General features: G+C 34.7%; 3 protein-coding genes across 3 annotated transcripts; 1 reads left to right on the forward strand and 2 right to left on the reverse strand.

Moving 5' to 3' along the window:
- Window positions 1-4,611: 4,611 nt before the first annotated feature.
- Window positions 4,612-7,140, reverse strand: LOC109170467 (prostaglandin E synthase 2-like). The gene is made up of 6 exons (XM_019319587.1): window positions 6,729-7,140; window positions 6,337-6,471; window positions 6,080-6,167; window positions 5,829-5,923; window positions 5,114-5,281; window positions 4,612-5,025 (listed from the first exon to the last, which is right to left on the reverse strand). Exons 1-6 carry the CDS (start codon window positions 7,063-7,065, stop codon window positions 4,865-4,867), a joined length of 984 nt encoding a protein of 327 aa, XP_019175132.1. The 5' UTR covers window positions 7,066-7,140; the 3' UTR covers window positions 4,612-4,864.
- Window positions 7,141-9,168: 2,028 nt separating this feature from the next.
- Window positions 9,169-16,375, forward strand: LOC109170466 (vacuolar protein sorting-associated protein 35B-like). Its single transcript, XM_019319586.1, has 22 exons — window positions 9,169-9,363; window positions 9,450-9,546; window positions 9,640-9,763; window positions 10,203-10,388; window positions 10,564-10,651; window positions 10,847-10,903; window positions 10,999-11,088; window positions 11,181-11,303; window positions 11,413-11,487; window positions 11,582-11,641; window positions 11,738-11,854; window positions 12,324-12,563; window positions 12,641-12,706; window positions 12,894-12,983; window positions 13,550-13,639; window positions 13,829-13,918; window positions 14,360-14,428; window positions 14,957-15,037; window positions 15,131-15,238; window positions 15,317-15,420; window positions 15,595-15,708; window positions 15,815-16,375. Exons 1-22 carry the CDS (start codon window positions 9,271-9,273, stop codon window positions 16,023-16,025), a joined length of 2,373 nt encoding a protein of 790 aa, XP_019175131.1. The 5' UTR covers window positions 9,169-9,270; the 3' UTR covers window positions 16,026-16,375.
- Window positions 16,376-16,602: 227 nt separating this feature from the next.
- Window positions 16,603-21,875, reverse strand: LOC109170464 (ABC transporter B family member 13-like). The gene is made up of 10 exons (XM_019319585.1): window positions 21,343-21,875; window positions 21,145-21,199; window positions 20,883-21,058; window positions 20,584-20,784; window positions 20,125-20,384; window positions 19,732-20,045; window positions 19,427-19,650; window positions 18,585-19,347; window positions 18,045-18,286; window positions 16,603-17,957 (listed from the first exon to the last, which is right to left on the reverse strand). Exons 1-10 carry the CDS (start codon window positions 21,601-21,603, stop codon window positions 16,734-16,736), a joined length of 3,720 nt encoding a protein of 1,239 aa, XP_019175130.1. The 5' UTR covers window positions 21,604-21,875; the 3' UTR covers window positions 16,603-16,733.

The raw sequence follows: 21,875 nt of genomic DNA on the forward strand, positions 1-21,875 counted from the left end.
ATTGGATCTTTGTGTTTTAGTAGGTTGAGAAAGTATATGAACAGATACTACAATGTAATAGAGCTAGTAGCATTCAAAAAAATAATAATAATAATATATAATATATATAGATTAATTATTACCCTAATACTTAATTTATAATTCTGATTTTAAAATTCTTATTATTATTATTAACATTAACATTTGATTAGTTTTATAAAAAAAAATGTAAATTCTAAAATTTGTATGAATAAATTTAAACTCTAATCCGACGCATTTCCTTATATGATTGTATAATTCATTTTATATACACATAATATTTATTAAAATGAAAATAGGAAAATTTTATAATATTTTTTTTTGAAAATAGGAAAATTTTATAATATAATTTCATTAATTATAATTTATATGGATAGATTTATAATTAAAAAATTACATTTAAAAATTTAAAAAGTTGCATTTAAATTTTGCATGATTATTATAGTGCATAAGTGTATGTATGATTAGAAATATTCATGTTTTGTTAATTTAATAATTTAATTTCTTTAATTATATTTCATATTTTATTAATTGTAATTTAACTAAATTGTCACAAATATTTTTAGGGAAGAAATCTTATATTTCTCAATTTCTTTAATTATATTAAGTATAATTACCAAATATTGTGACAATTACCATAATAATTTCATTAATTATATTACATATATTAATTATAATATTTGTAATAATCTCTTCCAAAATTGAAATACATTACCATAATAATCACACAAAATAATGAAAGAAAAATTATCAAAATAATTATCTTTAAAAAAAATAAAGAAATTATATTAAAAATTAATTATATATTAAGATAAGTATAATTTTTTTCATGCCAATATATTATACATTAAGTATAAAAATATATATGTATATAAATTACCATAATAATTACACCGAAAAAGGTAACAATATATAATTATTAGGTAATAATATTAATAATTAATTATTAAGGTAAATATAACTTATTTTGTACTAATAATATTATCCATTATATATATATATATATATATATATATATATATATATATATATATATATATATATATATACTTTTAATTTTATATTGATAACCATAGTCTATGTATATACTTTAAGAAAATATTCATTATTAAAGATTAAAGATGAGATATAATTTAAAAAGTAAGTTATTTATTAGATTACCTAATATAATTGTCTTACTAATTGATTCAATGCTACTATGTATAATTCATATATTTGAAAACTTTTTAAATCGAAATATCCATTAATTGCCTTAGTAATTAAAATAATTGTTAGTCAATCAATATTCAATAGTACTAAAAGTATTATTTGAATTTTTATACATAAGATATAATATTATTAAATCAAAATAATTAAAAATAATGTGTCCATATTACAAAAAATTTTATAATAGTAATTTTTATTGCATAATAGAATTTGGCAATTATTAAATATTGTTTATGGTAATTATTGTATGACTTTTAATACTAAAATTATTAGGTAGAATTTTTATAATTAAGGTATAATATTCTAAAAGTGAAATATTGCTTATATATGGTTTACCCGTATTAACCATCACTATATTAAGTTAATAAATAATTCTTTTAATATAATATATTATTAAATCTAAACATATGATTAATATTTATTCAATATTATTACGGAAGTATTACAATTATAAATTTTACTCCGTATTAAATTTTAAATGGCTTAGCATATCGAAGCAAACATGGTAAGTCAATAACATTATTTTACATTAGTAAAGTGATTTTATATCAAGGAATGTCAAATGAAGAATAAAATCAAAATAATACTCTATTGAAAAAAAAGCCACAGTACTTAATCATTTTTTTCCTAAAAAAAAATAAAATTAAATGGCAAGAAAAACGTCTTGAGGGGAAAGACAAACTACTCTCTTATTACAAAAAATGTACACTTTAAAAACGGAGAAATTGAATCGAAACAAAGTCCAATGCTTTGATATATTGACAACTAAAAAATGCTTTTAATTTCATTTTGGTTTTTATTGTATTCTTAGTATGGTTCCCTCTATAAGTCTATATATATTTATATATACACATAATTCGTCCCTCGATCACAAAACATTATCATCTTGATGAGCAAGGAACTCTTTTGCTTCCTGATCAATCTTTCTAGATCTGTACCTTCTCCACAAAAAAAAAAAAAAAAAAAAAAAAAAAAAGACAAAAAAAAATATATATCAACATTTTTTCTTATGAACCACTTTTGTTGTTTAAAAACCATAAAATACAAAAAAAATAAAAACAAAACAAAACCCAAAAAGAAAAAAAAATAAAAGAAACTAAGATGATGAAAACCTCGCCAATGTAAATCACGTATCAACCTCAACTGTGGAAGATCACATGATGATTAGAAGTCTATTGCTTCCCGGTCAATCTTTCTAGATCCGTATAGTATCTTCTCCACAAAAATAGACCAAAAAAAAAGAATATATCAACATTTTTTCTTACGAATCACTTTTGTTGTTTAAAAATCAAAAAATACAAAAAAATAAAAACAAAACAAAACCCAAAAAGAAAAAAAAAAAAAAAAAAAAACTAAGATAATGAAAACCTCACCAGTGCAAATCATGTATCAACCTCAACTGTGGAAGATCACAGGATGATTAGAAGTCTATTGCTTCCCGATCAATCTTTCTAGATCCGTATCTTCTCTACAAAAATAGACAAAAAAAAAAGAAAAGAATATATCAACATTTTTTCTTACGAACCACTTTTGTTGTTTAAAAATCAGAAAATACAAAAGAATAAAAACAAAACAAAACCCAAAAAGAAAAAAAAAATTAAAGAAACTAAGATAATGAAAACCTCACCAGTGCAAATCACGTATCAACCTCAACTGTGGAAGATCACAGGATGATTAGCAAAAATCAATAAAATAATTAACCTTAGTTGGGGTTGTGTATGGTCATATAAGGTGTATTTATACACAATGGATGAGATCAAAAGGGTTTAGTATTAAAATTATAAAATGGTAAGAGATCTCAAGAAAGGTAAAATCTTTAATATTATTAAAATGCCATATTTGTCTAAATATTTGATATTACAAAAATGCCTCTAAGTTTTGGGGGAAAACTTAGCTAGGAGGATTTTATACTTTTATATATATATAGACAATTAAAAGGACTACAATAATATATAATTTCCATAATTATATTACCATAATGTTTGTTATTCTGACGGAATATTCCATACATATTTATAATCGTAATTTTATATATAATAATATATAATATATGCATAGTTATATATAATATATGCACTATGCAGTATGATAGGTATAATTAATTAGTGAGCAACGAACGTTGGTGAAGAACATTTCATAATCAATATTATAGGAATATTTCATAATTAATTAGTTTATATTACCATAATATTCTTTCCATAATTAATTAATATATTGATATTACTTAAATGACCTTAAGTTTTGGGGGAAAAACTTGGCTAGGAGGATTTTACTTTTATATATATATAGATTTGATATTACAAAAATGCCTCTAAGTTTTGGGGGAAAACTTAGCTAGGAGGATTTTATACTTTTATATATATATAGACAATTAAAAGGACTACAATAATATATAATTTCCATAATTATATTACCATAATGTTTGTTATTCTGACGGAATATTCCATACATATTTATAATCGTAATTTTATATATAATAATATATAACATATGCATAGTTATATATAATATATGCACTATGCAGTATGATAGGTATAATTAATTAGTGAGCAACGAACGTTGGTGAAGAACATTTCATAATCAATATTATAGGAATATTTCATAATTAATTAGTTTATATTACCATAATATTCTTTCCATAATTAATTAATATATTGATATTACTTAAATGACCTTAAGTTTTGGGGGGAAAACTTGGCTAGGAGGATTTTACTTTTATATATATATAGATATAGATTTGAAGTCATCAAAGTTATTAAAAAAAAAAAAAGATATAGAAACTAATATCGTAGGCCGTTTTGTTCGGAACAGTAACAAACTGGTTAATATGGTTGGTCCAACAGTAAAAATAAAAATTGTGAGATTTTATCAGGTAGTAGCTTTGTTCTTGTTGTTGGGATTCTCTATCCCTCTTTAATGCCAGAGTCCAAAAGATCCAAAAAAGAGTTTTTGGTAAAGAGAAAGATGCGCGCAGATGGAGATCTTGTGACAGCACTTTCATATAGGAGGAGACTGGTTAGACTTGAATGCGAAAACGGCCATCTCCGAAAATGACACATTTTTCTTTAACATTTTATTTCACATCTTTATTTTTAAGTATGCATAAAATAAATCATACATTGTAATCCTGACTGATAAAAAGCCACAAAAATTTGTAATTACCAAATTAACAATCTGATTCTAAGAGTTAGTTACCTCAATTTTTACAGCTTTGGGATTAGGCAATGGCCGAATAAAATTATGGGTCCAAAAGTATAAGTTTAAATTTAAGGACCCACTGTCCATAGCATAGGAATTTCAGGTGCCAAACGGAAAGTTCGGAGCAAATAGCAATTGTAATCTAAGGTGCTGAGGCATTGTCCCTTGTACACACATAGCAGCCAGACCAATACCCACCATACTAAAATATCTTTATTAAGACTGCGCTTAAAAAGAGTACAAAGTCCAATTCAACAATAGCAAAATAAGCATACAATGGTTTCCATGTATCGCATGAAAGAATCTTCAGTAAACCATCTTCTGGAAAGAGTGGACAAAACAATATGCAGGGGAGACACCTAAAGTGTAATTTGGGCATTTTAAAAAAATTGTTGTTAATACAACTCTTTTTTGCATCAGATAGGGGTAGGGGTAAGTTCAGTTATGCCTGAACTTTTGAAGGTTGGCCAACAGCACCTTCCATTCTAGAGTACCAATCACCAATGCGTGTGTTCGCCACCATGTCTTTACCAGATTTCAGGTTGCGGATAGGTCTCAAAACGCCAAACACAGCAAGATCAGCTAAATTTGGTTTAGATCCACCTGTTAATCAGAGTACACGGTATTGCAAGAAACTAAGCATCAATGAAAACAGACGATGTAAGAATATAGGAAATAGGAATAAAGTTACCTAGAAAGTCTCGGCCATTCAAAGCATCAACCCATGTTTCTGCTGCTTCATATAATGCTGCACGCTCATCAGTGATGTTATATTTTTTCTTCAATTTCTTGGATACAAAATACATGGCTGTAGCTCCTGCATACTTTGCAACTGTTCTCTCATAGAAGCTGAAATTACCTTCACACGGAAGCAAGCACAAGTGAACATGCTTGGATATAAAGAAAACTGAGTCATCATACCACTCATCTAAGGGGGGCATACTATATAGATCTTGAAGTGAAATCTTAGAACACCAAAAGCTTCCCATGAAAATATAGCTTTTAAAAGAACCAAAGACAGCAAAATAGGAGCATCTATACTGACTAGCAGTCAATATTGGGAAAATGATTAAAAAGAAAAGCATGTCTATCAGTTACATGATATGTTGTTAACTAAACCTAGCTTAACAGAACACATAGCCCATAGTCACCCGTACCCATACATCTGCATTTCAGTGTACTTATATTTCACAGTAAGCACCAACTTATGAAATCAATTCCAAAAATTCTCACTAAAGTATTAATGAGTTGCAGAGGAGTAAAACAGATGGCAGCAGAGAAGTTATAATCAAAATCATATTTTAATCCTAGAGCAGGGAGAATTCTCATCAAGAGATTCCTTCTGAAATTTTTACAAGGGATCTCTTTACGTCATATATACAACAAATAGTAATGTGCAATCTTACCTTGAGTGGTAATGTAGTCAAATGATTCCAAAGCTTCAGAAGCACTTCTATATATATTAGGAGATAAGATGTGCACCAAGTGATTATCCACCCACCTAAGTTCATGAAAACCTCCATTATTTCATTGTACTACTTCCTAAACAGGGTATCACAAATAGACTTTGAAATTTCAATATAGTCAGCTAAGAAGGTTGAACAAGGACTTGTGAAACCATTTTTCATTATCTGAAATGAGGAAAATATGTGCTTACTTGCGCCACTTATTCTCTTCATCATTGTCTGAAGTAGATTTAGCAGCAACCTGTGGGCAAACCTTTTGGAACAATTTATCAACTATATCTGCATCCAATAAGAACAGCAAGCTTGGAAAGTTAACCAAACAATAGGCTAGATCCTACAAATATGTTCCTGGTTATTTAAAAGCCCTAAACCAATTCACTTCATGAAAATGAGAACTTTTTAAGGTAAGGTAATATGGTAGTATGGTACTATATGATTAAAAAAGGACCTGATGAATCCACCATCTGTTCACCATCAACCATCAAGATAGGCACTTTCTTGTAATCTGACCACTTGATTTCGTTTTTGCTAATTGGATTAACCTCTACAATTTTGTATGGAATGTCGTAATAATCAAGGAACGCTGAGAAAAGCAGACCAACAGGCAAAGTTAGAGTTGCAGATCGAGTAAGCATATAAACACCCCTAATCAAATTAAATTTTTTCCTACAATTCAGGTTCAGTAGTTAGTTTCCCAGTATGCTGATTTCAATAGATACTTGCATAATATTCTAATTGAACATAGAAAATGATAATCGAAGTACAGCTGAATTTGGCCACATACTAATGAAATTGGAGTAAACTAACTGGGGAAGACTAAAATTACGAGTAAATGAATACCTTTAACCTTGTTACAGAAAGGACAAGCTTCATACTGATAAAGAACAACATCGTTGGGGCGGAATTTGGGTGGGATCGGCTCTTTGGCGTGAGCTTCTCCGGCCAACGTGGAAGCGGCAACGGAAAAAAGCATTGTACCGGAGACGACGCGAGCAGCGGCTCGAGATGACTGATCATCGTGCTTAGTATGGGATAACACATGTGACATGACGGAGGAATTGTTGCCGGTGCTGTACAGAGCCGACTGGACCATCCGGTACTCGGCGGTTCTCGCCGGAACGGCGCCAACGCCCTTGGCGGCTTGGAATATGGCGGCGAGTCCACTTAGCCTCCTCATTCCCGGAGATCTGAGTTAGTTGAACGTCTAGAATTTTGAGATGCTGGCAGCTTCGTAGCTACTCGTTTGGGGGTTTTGAGAGGGTTTTATGATTTGCCACGTGATCAGAGAATTTGGGCCGAATTTGCTCCGGAGTTCTGGGCATCTCTTGAAGCCCAACTATTGCACATGACAAATTATGGCAATTTAAATGGAATAGGGTCCACGTAGTATTGTGGACCTTTAATCAAAACGACGAGATACATAATTCATACTTATAAGTTATATAATGTACATAATATTATAACATAAGATACAAAAAAAAAAAATACAATACAAGACACATACACATGCTATATGTTTACTTATTTTTCAAATTTATATTCATCGGTATAGAATTTCACAATACAAGACACAGTAAGACAACTACTAATTTGTTTCAGGTACAAAATTCATACTCTTTAAGGTACAGAATTTATTGGCACAATATACAAAAACTCACAACATAAAACACATACACATACACATGGACCATGAATCAAAATAATGAGGTATAGAATTCATACTCGTAAGGTACATACTTGCATAACACAAGACACAACAAATCACAATACAAGACACATACACGTGTTATATATATTTACTTATTTTTCAAATTTGATATAGGTACACAATTTGTACTTATATATATATACTTTCACAACACAAGACACAAAAACTCATAACATAAAATACACACAAATGTACTATGAACCCCTTGGTCCATGGTATAAGGATCGACAAATTATTCCATGAATTATGGTCTATCTTGTATTGTGGATCATAGTTCAAAGATAACTTCCAAATTTAGTATCTTCAATTGATATACATTTTATATGTGCAATAAATTATTTTTGTACTTGTAAACAACGGAAAAAGTGTTAAATAGACCACTGAACATTTACACATTGTGCATTTAAATCATTGAAAAAAGTGTACAATTGTAGGGATGTCAATTGTATCCGCACCCGACGGGGAACCCGATTCCCCTCCCCGCCCCATGGGGACGGGGATGGGGATAGAAATAGGGGGTCGGGGATGGGGATGGGGGCAATTTTGAATTCCCCGCCGGGGACGGGGACGGAGATGGGGAGTACTCTCCCCGCCTCGCCCCGTCCCCGATGTATGTATGTATGTATTGGGAGTACACACACATGTATATTACTTTGTATACAATATATATAATTTTAGAAGCATTATTGTCATTGTTTGTCATGCTTATGAAATACATATTTAAATAGCATGTTTAATTGTAAAATATTGAATACTATTTTAAATTGGGGATGAATATATATATACGTTTATGAATTTTAATTTTTAATTTTTTTTTATAACTTATTAATGGGTTGGGGATTCCCCGTCCCCGAATAATCCCCGTGGGGATGGGGATGGGGGGAGATTTCCATTTCTCGGCGGGGACGGGGACGGGGACGGGGAATGAGAAAAAAGTCGGGGGCGGGGATGGGGGTATGTCCCCCGCCCCCACCCCGACCCGTTGACATCCCTATACAATTGGATCATTTAAAACTCAAATAATTGTGTAAATATCATTTTTTACATGTTACTTTCAAGTTCCCCTTAAATATAATTAATGTCATAATGTCAATTTATATATATATATATATATATATATATATATATATATATATATATATATATATAAAGTATTTTAATTATTATTTAAATTTTTTTTTTTTAAATTTAAGAAAAAGGTGGAAGTAGCATGTGGATGAAGGGTGGGGCAACCATGTCAGTCCCCACCGTCGTCTTGAACGAGGATGGAGGTCGCTATGGCTGTCCCTTCCTTCGTCCGATCTGAATGTCTTAAATGAAGGGGTGATCGGTATAATAAATTTTGATATTAAAATAATATTTATAAATTAAACATGTGAATCAAAATTAACATTTTGTTATATACTTGTGAGACCAAAATTGATATTCGTGCATACATAAAAAAACTTTAGATTCATTATTAAAAAAATAAAAATAAAAAATTGTGGAGTACATATTGTACGATTATTTATTTTAATTGTTTATTTAAATTTTAGTAAAATAATATAAGCACTCATTATTGGTTATGAACCGGTAGGTTCCACATGAGTTAGTAACACACGGCTTGATGAGGTGTCACCAGTTGAAACTGAATCGCAGAAGTTGAGACCGGAGGGACTGACAGGCCGAGAGAGAATGATTGCCGCCGGAATCGAAGACGAAGATAAATGGCTGGCGGAAGGCATCGCAGGCATTCAGCACAACGCATTCTATTTGCATCAAGCTATGGTATCAATTATAATTTCAGTTTATCATCATTTGCAAAACCCTAACTGCTCTAACTAACACCAATTTTCCGGTTCACTCCATTTCAGGACGCGAATAATCTAAGAGAAGCTCTTAAGTTCTCAGCTCAGCTTTTGTCTGAGCTGCGAACTTCGAGGCTTTCGCCGCATAAATACTACGAGCTCTGTAAAATCCATTGTTCAGCTGTTTCTTTGTGTTTTGTTTTCGTTTTATGTTTTGGAATTATATATTTTGTGTTTTTTTATATGCTATTGGTAGACATGCGAGCATTTGATGAGTTGAGGAGGCTGGAGCTGTTCTTTAGGGACGAGGATCGCCATGGTTGTCCAGTTGTTGACCTGTATGAACTTGTCCAACATGCTGGCAACGTTTTACCTAGACTGTAAGTCTCATCAAGTGTTCAGTACTTTTTTTCCGCATTCTCCCTATCTTATATGTCTTAATATCCATTATGAATTTTTTAACAAATGTGACTGAGCTAAGTGTTTCGGAATCATTTACTATTTATCTGAACATATAAGACTTGAAATAGCATTAGATGGGAAAGATATCATCATGCATCTTGTGCTGTATTTCTTATGGCCTGTAATTCATTACTGATCATGTTATGTAATTTGTTCTTTATCTTGTACCGTAAGTGCTTGGAAATTGCAATGGGTTATGGGAGAACAAAATGTAGGAGTCATTGCCTTATCTTAACGCAGCAAAATATAAAAACCCATTTGACAAACCAACTTTGCTGGATTCATGCTACTTTAGGAATCTGATTTCATGTAATTTGCTGGAGCTTATGAAGTTAGTTATACGCTGCATTATATCAGGTACCTCCTATGTACTGTTGGTTCAGTTTACATCAAATCAAAGGAGGCTCCTGCAAAGGATATACTCAAAGACCTAGTTGAAATGTGTCGTTCTGTTCAACATCCTATACGTGGACTTTTCTTGAGGAGCTATCTTGCTCAAATTAGCAGAGATAAATTACCAGATATTGGTTCTGAGTATGAAGGGTAAAGCATCTGCCTGTCTTATTTTTCTATGTTGCCATAACTTGGCTGTATTTGAATTTCCTCTAAATCGATCAACTCTGACAGATTTATTCTAGTGTCTCATTCTTGCTTTCCAATTCATTATAATGCCCTAGAGAGAGAATTTTATTTGTTTACTTCACTGTTCTTCACACAGAGAAGCTGATACTGTCATGGATGCTGTAGATTTTGTGTTGCAAAATTTCACAGAAATGAATAAGCTATGGGTTAGAATGCAACACCAGGTAGTGGAGATCTTGTCAAACTCTAAGCTGATTTCACATTTGACATGCATGGCATCTGCATAATTGCATGCTAGGAAGATAAAAATGAATCATGAAAGCATGTTTTGGCCATGCAGGTGTTATAGTGCTTGTGATACATTCATTTGCTTAGGTGATCCTGAGTTCAGACCCTCTTTCGGGCTTTCTGGTCTGCAGGGACCTGCCAGGACTGAAGAGAAGCTGGAAAAGGAAAGGAGCGAGCTTCGTGATCTCGTAATATCTGTGACCCAATGCAATTGAAATTTTCTGATTTGATCCCGCTCGTTTGATTTCTGTAAAGAGATTCAGCTGTTCGAATCATATTTTAGGTTGGGAAGAATTTGCATGTCCTTAGTCAGATAGAGGGTGTTGACCTTGAAATATACAAAGAGACTGTGCTTCCTCGAGTACTTGAGCAGGTATGATTATGCAATTCAAATTTTCCGTGTGATAGAAAGCCATAATATGCAATTTTGTCATGTATAAGATGCCATTGAAATGCTTCTCACAGGTTGTCAACTGTAAAGATGAGCTTGCACAATATTATTTGATGGACTGCATAATTCAGGTCTTTCCCGACGAGTACCATTTGCAGACTCTTGAAATACTATTGGGTGCTTGCCCCCAGCTTCAAGTATGTAGCATATTATCATTTATATCTGAACTGTTCTATAGATTTAATGTAGTTATTAACAACTTTCCTACAATAAGACTTATAATGCCATATCTCTTTTACTATATAGCCTACTGTTGACATCAAGACCGTTTTATCACGCTTGATGGATAGATTGTCAAACTATGCTGCTTCAAGTCCAGAAGTGAGTGTTTTCTCTCATGGCTCCTGCTACGAGGTTTTACTCATTAATCATTTGTAATTTTTTTTCTTCTCTTTCTATATACTGGACTTGTTAGATCTTACCAGACTTCCTTCAAGTAGAAGCATTTGCCAAGTTAAGCAGTGCCATTTGGAAGGTAAACCAGATCTTGATTTATTGAATTTATATACACACACTCACACACATGGACACATGGTGCTATGCAAGGTGAATTACATAATGTTAATGGCAGGTAATAGAAGCACAAGTTGACATGCCTATTGTTGGAGCTGTTTCGTTATATGTCTCCCTTCTGACTTTTACACTTCGTGTACATCCTGATCGGCTTGATTATGTGGATCAAGTACTGGTAAGTTTCATTCTCTTTGATGAAAAAAAGTTTAGGTCAGTAGTTGGTGTGAAGTCAATGCCAGCTCTCATACCTTTAACGGCTATAATGCCAATGCATAGTACCATAGCATTGTGTTTTTATTACCCCTGTCGTTTATTTACATTCATGCAAAGCTGAGCAACATTTTATAATATAATTCAGTTGGAAAAAAGCCATTAAAGGTTATTTTCAAAGTGAGACTTGGAGTTGTGATATAGATTTTCCTATATATTTTATATTTTATTCTAGTAAGGAAGAATTCACCAAAAAGTAAAAATAAAAACTGGTTTGGCCAAATGATGGTACAAAGACATTATTGTCATAAGGAATCTATTCTATCCATAAATAAATTCCTCTAAATGTGTATGAATCCATTCAAAACATTTTTCATTCCTGTCATTCCATAAACTGATTTTTCTCATTTTGTCTGTGCTTCTATTTTTGGCAGGGAGCTTGTGTTAAGAAACTCTCTGGCAATCCAAAGCTTGAAGATAGTAAAGCAACAAAACAAATTGTTGCTCTCCTCAGTGCTCCACTAGAGAAATATAGTGATATTGTCACAGCTCTAACACTCTCCAACTATCCACGAGTTATGGATCACCTTGATGCTGGAACAAATAAAATTATGGCAAAAATTATAATTGAAAACATTATGAAAAGGGATACCTGTGTTTCTACTGCTGACAAGGTACTGCCACTGATTTACTTTTGTTTAAGTTGCTTTTGACCAATGTCACAGCAGCTGGATTTGTCTTCCTTTTTCAGGTTGAGGTTTTGTTTGAATTGATAAAGGGGCTCATCAAAGATTTGGATGAAAGTACTACAGATGAGGTGCACATTAATTATTTCTTCAAATTGAATTCCTTGGTTTTCCTGTCATTGCTATTTATAGCACTTTTCTCAAATCAGTCCCAGTTCATTTATGCCTTCCCACACCAGTTTGTAATGTTAATGTTCTGATTAGTTGCTCTGAATAAATGACTTCTTGATTTTATGTTGGCACTGTGTTGACTGATAGTTTGATGAGGAAGATTTCAAGGAGGAACAAAATTCTGTTGCTAGACTAATACACATGCTGTATAATGATGATTCAGAAGAGATGCTAAAGGTAATTATTTTTTTTTCTTCTTCTTCTAAAAAGTTGTTCTATTTCTGCAATGGGAATGATGGTCATGGTGCAGAGATTGGTTTCAAAAGCATGAAAAGCAAACCAAAATGCACCTAGTGCATTCATTTGTAATTTCTACTTTAGTCTTACTCATCCATCTTAGCATTCTAATATTGACTACAGCCATTTTTTGGACAATTGAATGTGTATTCATTCCATGTCATGGTGTTTTCAAAGTATATGTTGAAAATAAATGTGCTTCAATCGGGTGCGGGGGGGGGGGGGGGGGGGGGGGGGGGGGGCATGTAAATGTGCTTTCATGATGTATGTGGAAAATGTCTACAAGATGTGCACTTAGAATTCTAACTTCTAGTTACGAAACTATTGTAGTAAGATTATGTGTCTCCTTTTCAATGAGTATACTGCTCTTGGTACTTTATAATCTGTTTGACTATTTCTATTGGTTTTTTGTTATGCTATTTATTTGTCAAATCCATAATGTTCTGCACATCTTTAATCAATCCTGCTGCTTTTTGTTTGTTAATTCATTTGTTGTATATTGTCAGATAATATACACAGTGAGAAAGCATATTTTGGCTGGAGGTCCAATGCGCCTAGCCTTTACAGTTCCTCCATTAGTTTGTTCTGCTCTGAAGGTTTGTTCCATGTTCTTTTCTCTCTGAAGAACATTACTGAGGACAATTATGTTTATAGCATTTTGGAAACAGCTTCACATATAGCCTCTTTGATTTGATCATTGCTATCATTGTTTTTGTTGTATCTGGGGGAGTAGAGGGGTCACTTTGAGTAGAACTCAGTTTAAAGGATTCTATTTTGACATATAGTTGATTAGAAGATTGCAAGGTCAGGATGGAGATGTTGCTGGAGAAAAGATTCCTGCCACACCCAAGAACATTTTTCAGTTGTTGAGTCAGGTAATATAACTGAAATGTGGCAACATTACTTGGAAAGCTCATGATTGTTGTGCAATATTGCTCAACTTAAACGCACTTGCAAAGTAACATAGTTATATTATGTCAATAATGGTCCTGGAGTGTGATACTGTCTATGGCACATTTGTCTGTGATCTTTATTTGCTCATTTGCTTATTCTTTATATAATCTCTCATTATGTGTGTAAGCAATCCACTTAATTGCTGCAGTGTAGCAAACTTTCTTGCTTTTTGCTGGAATGACTACATGCTGCTATAGCTTTGCTTCTTCCAACCTTTTTTTCTTGTTCATCCATCTTTGAGCAAATTTAACTGTCTTTAAGACAAAATGGTTGGAAGAGGCTTGCAGTTTCAATCCTCATCCATTGCTCTTTTCTATCTTTCTTTTGAAAATAATGGTTTGTTTAATTTGTCTTTCATCCAGACTATTGAGGTTCTCTCAGCAGTTCCATCATCAGAAATGGCATTGAGGTTGTACTTGCAATGTGCAGAGGTACTCTATTTACTAAATATTTTGCTATATTTGCATCAAACAGCCATCTAGGAATTTTGTCACGAAGTTAAAAGATGAATTCAAGTTAAACTGTTTTATGTTTCCACATTCCACATGGGGCCAGACCATAGAATCAGCAGACAAGCTATAGTGTTCAACATCTGTACAAACATGTGAAGAATTTAAGGAATGAACTGTGTGATAAAACAATATTTACAGATCTATGATGATATCAACCCATCCATTTTTTCTTTGGTAGCCCTTATAAATAAATTACTCTGTATAAATTTTCTTTTTGTTCTCAATGAACTGCACAGGTATAATTATGGTGAAGATGGCACTACATCACCCACTTCATTATTTTGTCGTTATATGTATTTTTCATTAATTTTCATTAATAATGCATCTTAGTTTTTTTTTTTTTTTTTTTTGGTCATATAGAAACATTTTCATATAATGCAGCATTCTGACACTACAAATTTTGTGAAATACTTAATTTATTATTTGATTATTTATCTCAATCTTCAGGCTGCCAATGACTGTGATCTTGAACCCGTCTCTTATGACTTTTTCACACAAGCATTTGTACTATATGAGGAAGAAGTTGCGGTAATTGTTCAGATGAATGCATTATGGATGAATATATTTGAGGGTCATCTGGTGACTTTTTTCTGATTGCCTTTTGCCCTTTTCTATTATTAGGATTCTAAAGCACAAGTGACTGCTATTCACTTGATAATTGGAACTCTTCAGAGGATGAGTGTATTTGGTGTTGAGAACAGGGATACCTTAACTCATAAAGCTACTGGGGTAAGTAAAACTATATAATCTAAGATTTCACTCCCCCTCCTTTCTCTCTCTAATGCTTGATACTGTTATGTGTTTTAGTATTCAGCAAAACTTCTGAAGAAACCTGATCAATGCAGAGCAGTTTATGCTTGTTCACATCTCTTTTGGGTTGATGACCAAGATGGTATCAAGGATGGTGAAAGGTAAGCCTGAACTGTACATTGGTTCTCATTTACTCTTATCAGATACAAACTTGGGAATAGTTTATCATTAACTTCTGTGAAAGGATCATTTGTTATGAACTGATGCCCCCACTGCACCGATTGTGTCAGTATTACTTGAAACAACAATATCTGAGATTCTCCTTGTCATTGCAGGGTTTTGCTGTGTTTAAAGCGTTCTTTGAGAATTGCAAATGCTGCTCAGCAGATGGCAAATGTTACAAGGGGTAGCAGTGGACCCGTCACACTATTTGTTGAAATACTTAACAAGTTAGTAGACTATTATTGCTGCAAACTGCATTTAAATTCTGAATTCCCAGAGTTATGCTTTATATAGTGTTTTTCATACTCTAAATGTGCTCTCTACATTTTCCAGGTACCTCTATTTTTTTGAGAAAGGAAATCCTCAAATAACCACTGCTGCAATTCAAGGCCTTATTGAGTTAATTAAAACAGAGATGCAGAGTGACAGCACAACAGCTGATCCAGATTCAGATGCTTTCTTTGCCAGCACGTTGCGATATATTCAATTTCAAAAACAAAAAGGTGGGGCAATGGGTGACAAATATGATCCAATCAAGGTATGATAGTTGGTACTACTGGTATTTCCCAAATGCAATGGCCCACGGTTACCTCTTTGCATAGGAGCATTGTTTGATGGAGTCAGTGTCAACATCCATGGATGGCTTAGCGTACAAAATTTGTGTAAAAAACAATAAATCTTTTGAGCAAATTTCTTTTGCTTTTGTAAAATCAAAATCATATACTCCAAGGACAGAACAAAATGAGATTTTCTTTTCCTAGAATTTCATTTGCTTTTAGTAAAAAATTGTGTGTATTGTCCCATAAGAAGAATATGAGAGCATTTGTATCCCGAATTATCAAGTTGTTAAATTTAAACAAATGAGCAATGGGTATTCATGTTTATTAAATTTCAGAACGCCGTGTAAGTTCTTACACTGTTGATAGGCAAAGGTTCAATCATTGGAATATTTACTAGCGTTGGTTAAAAGGGAAAGTTTGCAACTGTTATTTAAATGTGTATTTTGAGTGAATACTGTTTTGTCAGTCGGCAAAAGATTATAAGGAGGTAAACCTTAACAGTAGTGATCCTAACTGGCAAATGAATTGTTTATAATTGACCGGTATAAAGGCGGTGTTAGGTTAAGTGTATACAACTACAAAGTGTGTGTATGATGTAAGAAAAGCCGATAAAAAATTCGTATCCATTACAGAGTGGAATTATTTAAGCATCATATTAATCTTATTACAGTTTAATTTGCAATCTTTGTGGTTCAAGCACTCGCTGGTGCACCTTTATCCTGTTGCAGTTTAACCAACTGGGAATACATGCTTCCAGGTCTGGCAATTAGCTGCTCATGGCTTCCCTTTTCAACCACTCTGCCATGTTGCAGCACGGCTATGGTGTCAGCATCCTGTATTGTCGACAACCTATGTGCTATCAGGACTGTTGTTCTCCCCTCCATTACCTTTGCAATGGCTTCTTGAACCTGCACCTCAGATGCAGTGTCCAAAGCACTGGTTGCTTCATCAAGAAGCAGGATGGCGGGGTTCCTGAGAATCGCCCTGGCAATAGCCACCCTTTGTTTCTGTCCCCCTGATAGTTGCACCCCCTTTTCCCCAACCTGAGTTTGGTAACCTTGAGCCATTCTACTGATGAAACCATGAGCATTAGCCGCTCTGGCAGCCTTCATTATCTCTATCTCAGACGCCTTCTCGTTCCCATACTTGATGTTCTCGTAAATGGTGGTGGAGAACAAAACAGGCTCTTGCTGCACCAACCCCATATTCATCCTCAATGCCTTCAAGTTTAAGCTCTTGATATCAACCCCATCTATCAACACTGCACCTGATGTGGGATCATAGAATCTCATCAGGAGACCAATCACAGTACTCTTTCCTGAACCACTCGGACCCACCACTGCCAGACTCTTCCCTCTTGATACCTCAATGTTCAACCCATCAAATATGGTGATATCAGGCCTTGTGGGGTACTGAAAACACACATTCCTCAATTCTACATCTCCTTTGATATCACTCACCGACTTTGCTTTTGGATCGTCGGGGTCTATTGCTGTTTCCCTCTTAAGAATATCGAAAACTGATCTCAGTGCCTGAGATCCCTTCACAATATCTGGAGCCAAAGCCAGTGTTTCTGCCACAGACAACGCTGTGATAATCAAAACCATAAACGACTTGATGATGTCCCCGAAATCTGAGGCGTTCTGCTTGATCAGAACGGATGCATACCACAGTCCAAGTGCATACGAACCAAATGCAAATAGTTGTGACAATCCATAACCAAACCCTGAAATGTGGCCTCGCAGCACAGCGTTCTTGTTTGGCCGTTCTAGCTCAGAAGCGAACTGAACAGATATCCGCTCCTCAGCACCAAACGCAGCAACAGTACGTATATTAGCAATAGCCTCACAGGCAACAGAAGTTGCGCGATAATAGCTGCTGCTGTAGTCCCCTCCAAATCCTCTAAGAAAGAGTTGCTGTTGGCATAATGTGAATTAACACTCATTTCAATCTATGAAGCTTACAAATGAAAGAATTTTCCAGGTAATAAGTAGAATCTGTACCTCAGCTATGGAAGCTCCAATGAGCAGAGGAAAAGTAGAGAGCACAACAGCTGCAATACGCCAACATAGTTTGAACGATATCAGAAAAGCAGTCAGGGTGAGAGCTACATTTTGCACGATCGTTGATAGGCGGTCAGCAAGTGCACTACGAACTAAAGTCGCATCTGCTGCTAACTTTGATGTAAGTGAGCCCGTGTTATTATCAGTCTTATCAAACCACCCGACCTCGTTGCAAAGCATAGCTGCAATAGATAGCAAGAAAAAAAAATGAGGTTTCAGCATGTGGGGTGTTATGGAATATAAATATACTATTTGGAATCTCTATAGATCAGGCAGTCTTAGTGATTTAGGCAGGTGAGGCATATGGAAACTTGTTTCAGTCTTCTAGCACCTATTTATAGGGCTTTGTATCCCCTTTTCTATATGACAGTATAAGACAATATACGACAGCACATTCAGAAACTCTCTTTTTTTGTAACATGGGGTTTAGTCATTTAGGCAGGAAATATAGGGAAGTCATTGGAATGGTAAAGAACCAACCTGTGAACATTGACAGGCGGACACGAGCAGTGAGGCGCTCTCCCATTAAAGTATAGAAATAATGCTGCAATATGTATATAGGGACAGTCAGGAGGGCTAATCCGACAAATATAAGCGAAACCTTGCGAATCTCGTCTCTTATTTGGGAATCATTGTTGGAATAGAATGCAGTCAAGACATGTGTGATTCCAAGTGCAAAAAGAGGAGCTTCTATCCCTGCAAGTATGGCACCAACAGAACCAAATACTGTGTAAGGCCATTCTGGTGCATTTAGCTTGAGTAAATCCCATAAAGATGAGGTCTGTAGTATTGACTTCTCATCATCACATGGCTGTAGTTTCTTGGGAGTGAAAGGCGTAAACCCATTCCCATTCTCATCTTTTTCCTTGCTAGGGAACCCCGCAAAACCAGAATCTCCCATACTTTTCCCCGCGTTTTCTGATACTTGCAGACTGACAAGAGATGCATACTCTCCATCTTTGGACATCAGTTCCAAGTGATTCCCCATTTCAATGACTCGACCACTTTTGAGAACGACGATTGTGTCAGCATCTCGGATCGTGGAGAGTCTATGTGCAACGATGATGGTTGTGCGATTCGACATGACTGTATTAAGTGCCTGCTGGACAATGAACTCTGATTCTGCATCGAGAGCACTCGTAGCCTCGTCCAAAAGCAATATCTTTGGGTTTCTCAACACTGCTCTTGCAATGGCAATTCTCTGCTTTTGGCCTCCAGAAAGTTGGGTCCCCCCTTCTCCAACCTGCAATCACAAACTGCAAAGATTAATCTCAGAGATCTACCGTGAAAATTGTGGTTTCTTGAAATCCAACCAAACCTACATGAGTGTGATAGCCATTAGGCAATGCTTGCACGAACGAGTGAGCATTTGCAGCTTCAGAAGCTTTGATTACTTGGTCCATGGTAGCACCCTCTTTGCCAAACAAAATGTTCTCAGCTATGGTGGCTGCAAAAAGTGCTGGTTCTTGACTCACCATTCCGATTTGCTCTCTCCACCATTTTAACTCAAGATTCTTGAGGTCATGTCCATCCAGTAATATACTTCCTAGTATAGTATAGTCCCAAAAAAATCTTATGGAAATCGAAATTTAAACAAGAACTTATGCATAAAGGATTGTATGTATACCTGAAGTTGGGTCATAAAATCTCTGGATCAAGGAGATTACTGTGCTCTTTCCTGATCCACTAGGGCCAACAAAAGCAAACCTCTTTCCAGCCAATACAGAAAAGCTAAGGCCATCGAATATCATATTCGGTCGAGAAGGATAAGCAAAGCAGACCTGACAAAACTCGATTTTCCCATCCACTTTTGCAAGTTTTTTACCCTTTTCTGACCTTTCAGAACTGTCGAAACCATCCCTTATCATGCTCAAGATGTTTGTAGCAGCTGCGCGGCCTTTAGAAATGGCAGCAAGGTTCGGAGCAGCCTGTCCAAGAGCACTAAAGAGAAGAAAAACATTTTAGTTTTTCAGTTACAGACAAGAAGAGCCAGTTTCCCACAGATTCTAAAGGCACTTACAATCCACTGAAAATGACATTTATGATTGTCGTAAACGCCTTTCCACCATTCGTGTCCTTATGCCTGACCAGAATGCTGGCATACCAGAGAAGTAAAGCCCAAGCACAAAACAGAAGGCCATAAGTGAATCCAACTCCAACCCCTTTAGCCAATCCACTCTTTTTTCCCAGCACAAGAGCATTATTAAGCGACTTAGAATATGATTCAACCGCTTTCTTCTCTCCAACAAACGAGTATACAGTTCGAACCTGTGAAATGGCCTGATCGAATCCAAAGATTAAAAATGAAAATGTTATAATCTCAGCTTCGGGCTACGAAAATAAGCTCTGATACCATGTTATAAACTAAGCTAGTCTAACACATGGCTTTATGAACCCATATGTTTTCTCTTATTTTATCAATGTGGACTCTTAACACAGCTTTCTGTGTGTTAATAGAGAAATGCAAGATGGGTTTTACCTCTTCAGCAACCTTTCCTGCCTCAGCATAAGCAGCCTCACCTTTCTGAGACAAGTTCGACATGATCAGTGTGTAAGTCCCTCCTGCAACAGCTATCAAAGGAACGACGGCCAAAGTGACAAGTGTAAGCTTCCATACAGAAATGAATCCCACTGCAAATCCCACAAGAAACTGGGAAATGTAGCGTATGGTGTGACCTATCTGAATTAAAATAACAGAACAGATGAACAATGCATTAGATACATACTTCAAAGAATTCAACATGTATAATAATTGAATATATATCTATATATTCTCACCTTGTCACCTATTGCATCCTGGACCAGTATGGCATCACTGGAGATGTGGAAAATTATGTCTTTAGCTCTCGTATCAGTGTCAAAGAACTCAATCTTCTTCCTTAGTACTGATTGCAGATATCTTAATCGCAAACGAGCTGTTTGCCTTTCCCCAGTTTGTGTCCAGAATGCCACACCTGGAGACCAATAATGAAAAAATTAAAGAACGATGGCCTTGAATCTCGATTCTCGATGCTGGAAAGATTAAAGGAATGGAACTTACCAATCCATGCTGATATGAATATGATCGATCCAAGATAAACCAAGTACAGAGCTTGCTGCAGTGGAAGAAATAATAAAATGTGAGAGCCAATCCAACTAGAAAAAAAAAAAAAAAAAAACATTTTTTATACCTTAGCTAACCCAATGTAGTTAGGACTTAGGATGTGTTACATGAAACAGATGAAAAAAAACATTGTACCTTGGACACCTGAGAGGACAATCTATGAGAATCTGATGAGAGATGTCCCAGGGAATCAATCATACGCCCAAACAGCACAAAGAATACAGGAAGTGCTGCCCCATGAATACAAGCTCCAATGCTGCCAAACACCATAAAAAAGTAGTCAACTGTATCAGCAGCTGAAAACAGCCCAAAAAATGAAACCATTTCCTTTCTATCTGTAGAATTTGAAGGCTGCTGATCCATTTTGAGATTCGACGAAATCTCCAATTCTCCCATACTAAAGGTTATAGCCACAGATCATGTATGCAGGGGCACTAGCTATGTCTTTAAAGGTGTTCTTAAGAAACTTTTTTGGGGCAAAGTGTTCAGAGCATATACAATTCATTTATGCATGCATTTGGGTATGGGCAAAAGACCAATGACAAAGAAACATCCACAAACATGTCCTGACACAGCCTGTGGGGATTTAAATATGAACATGAAAAGGATGTTGCAGTTGATAGAGAGCACAAGATCAGAACAACTCAAGTTTTTTTTTAGTTTTTTTT

The sequence above is a fragment of the Ipomoea nil genome, unplaced genomic scaffold (assembly GCF_001879475.1).
Source record: "Ipomoea nil cultivar Tokyo-kokei standard unplaced genomic scaffold, Asagao_1.1 scaffold3321, whole genome shotgun sequence".
Classification (NCBI taxonomy): Eukaryota; Viridiplantae; Streptophyta; class Magnoliopsida; order Solanales; family Convolvulaceae; genus Ipomoea; species Ipomoea nil.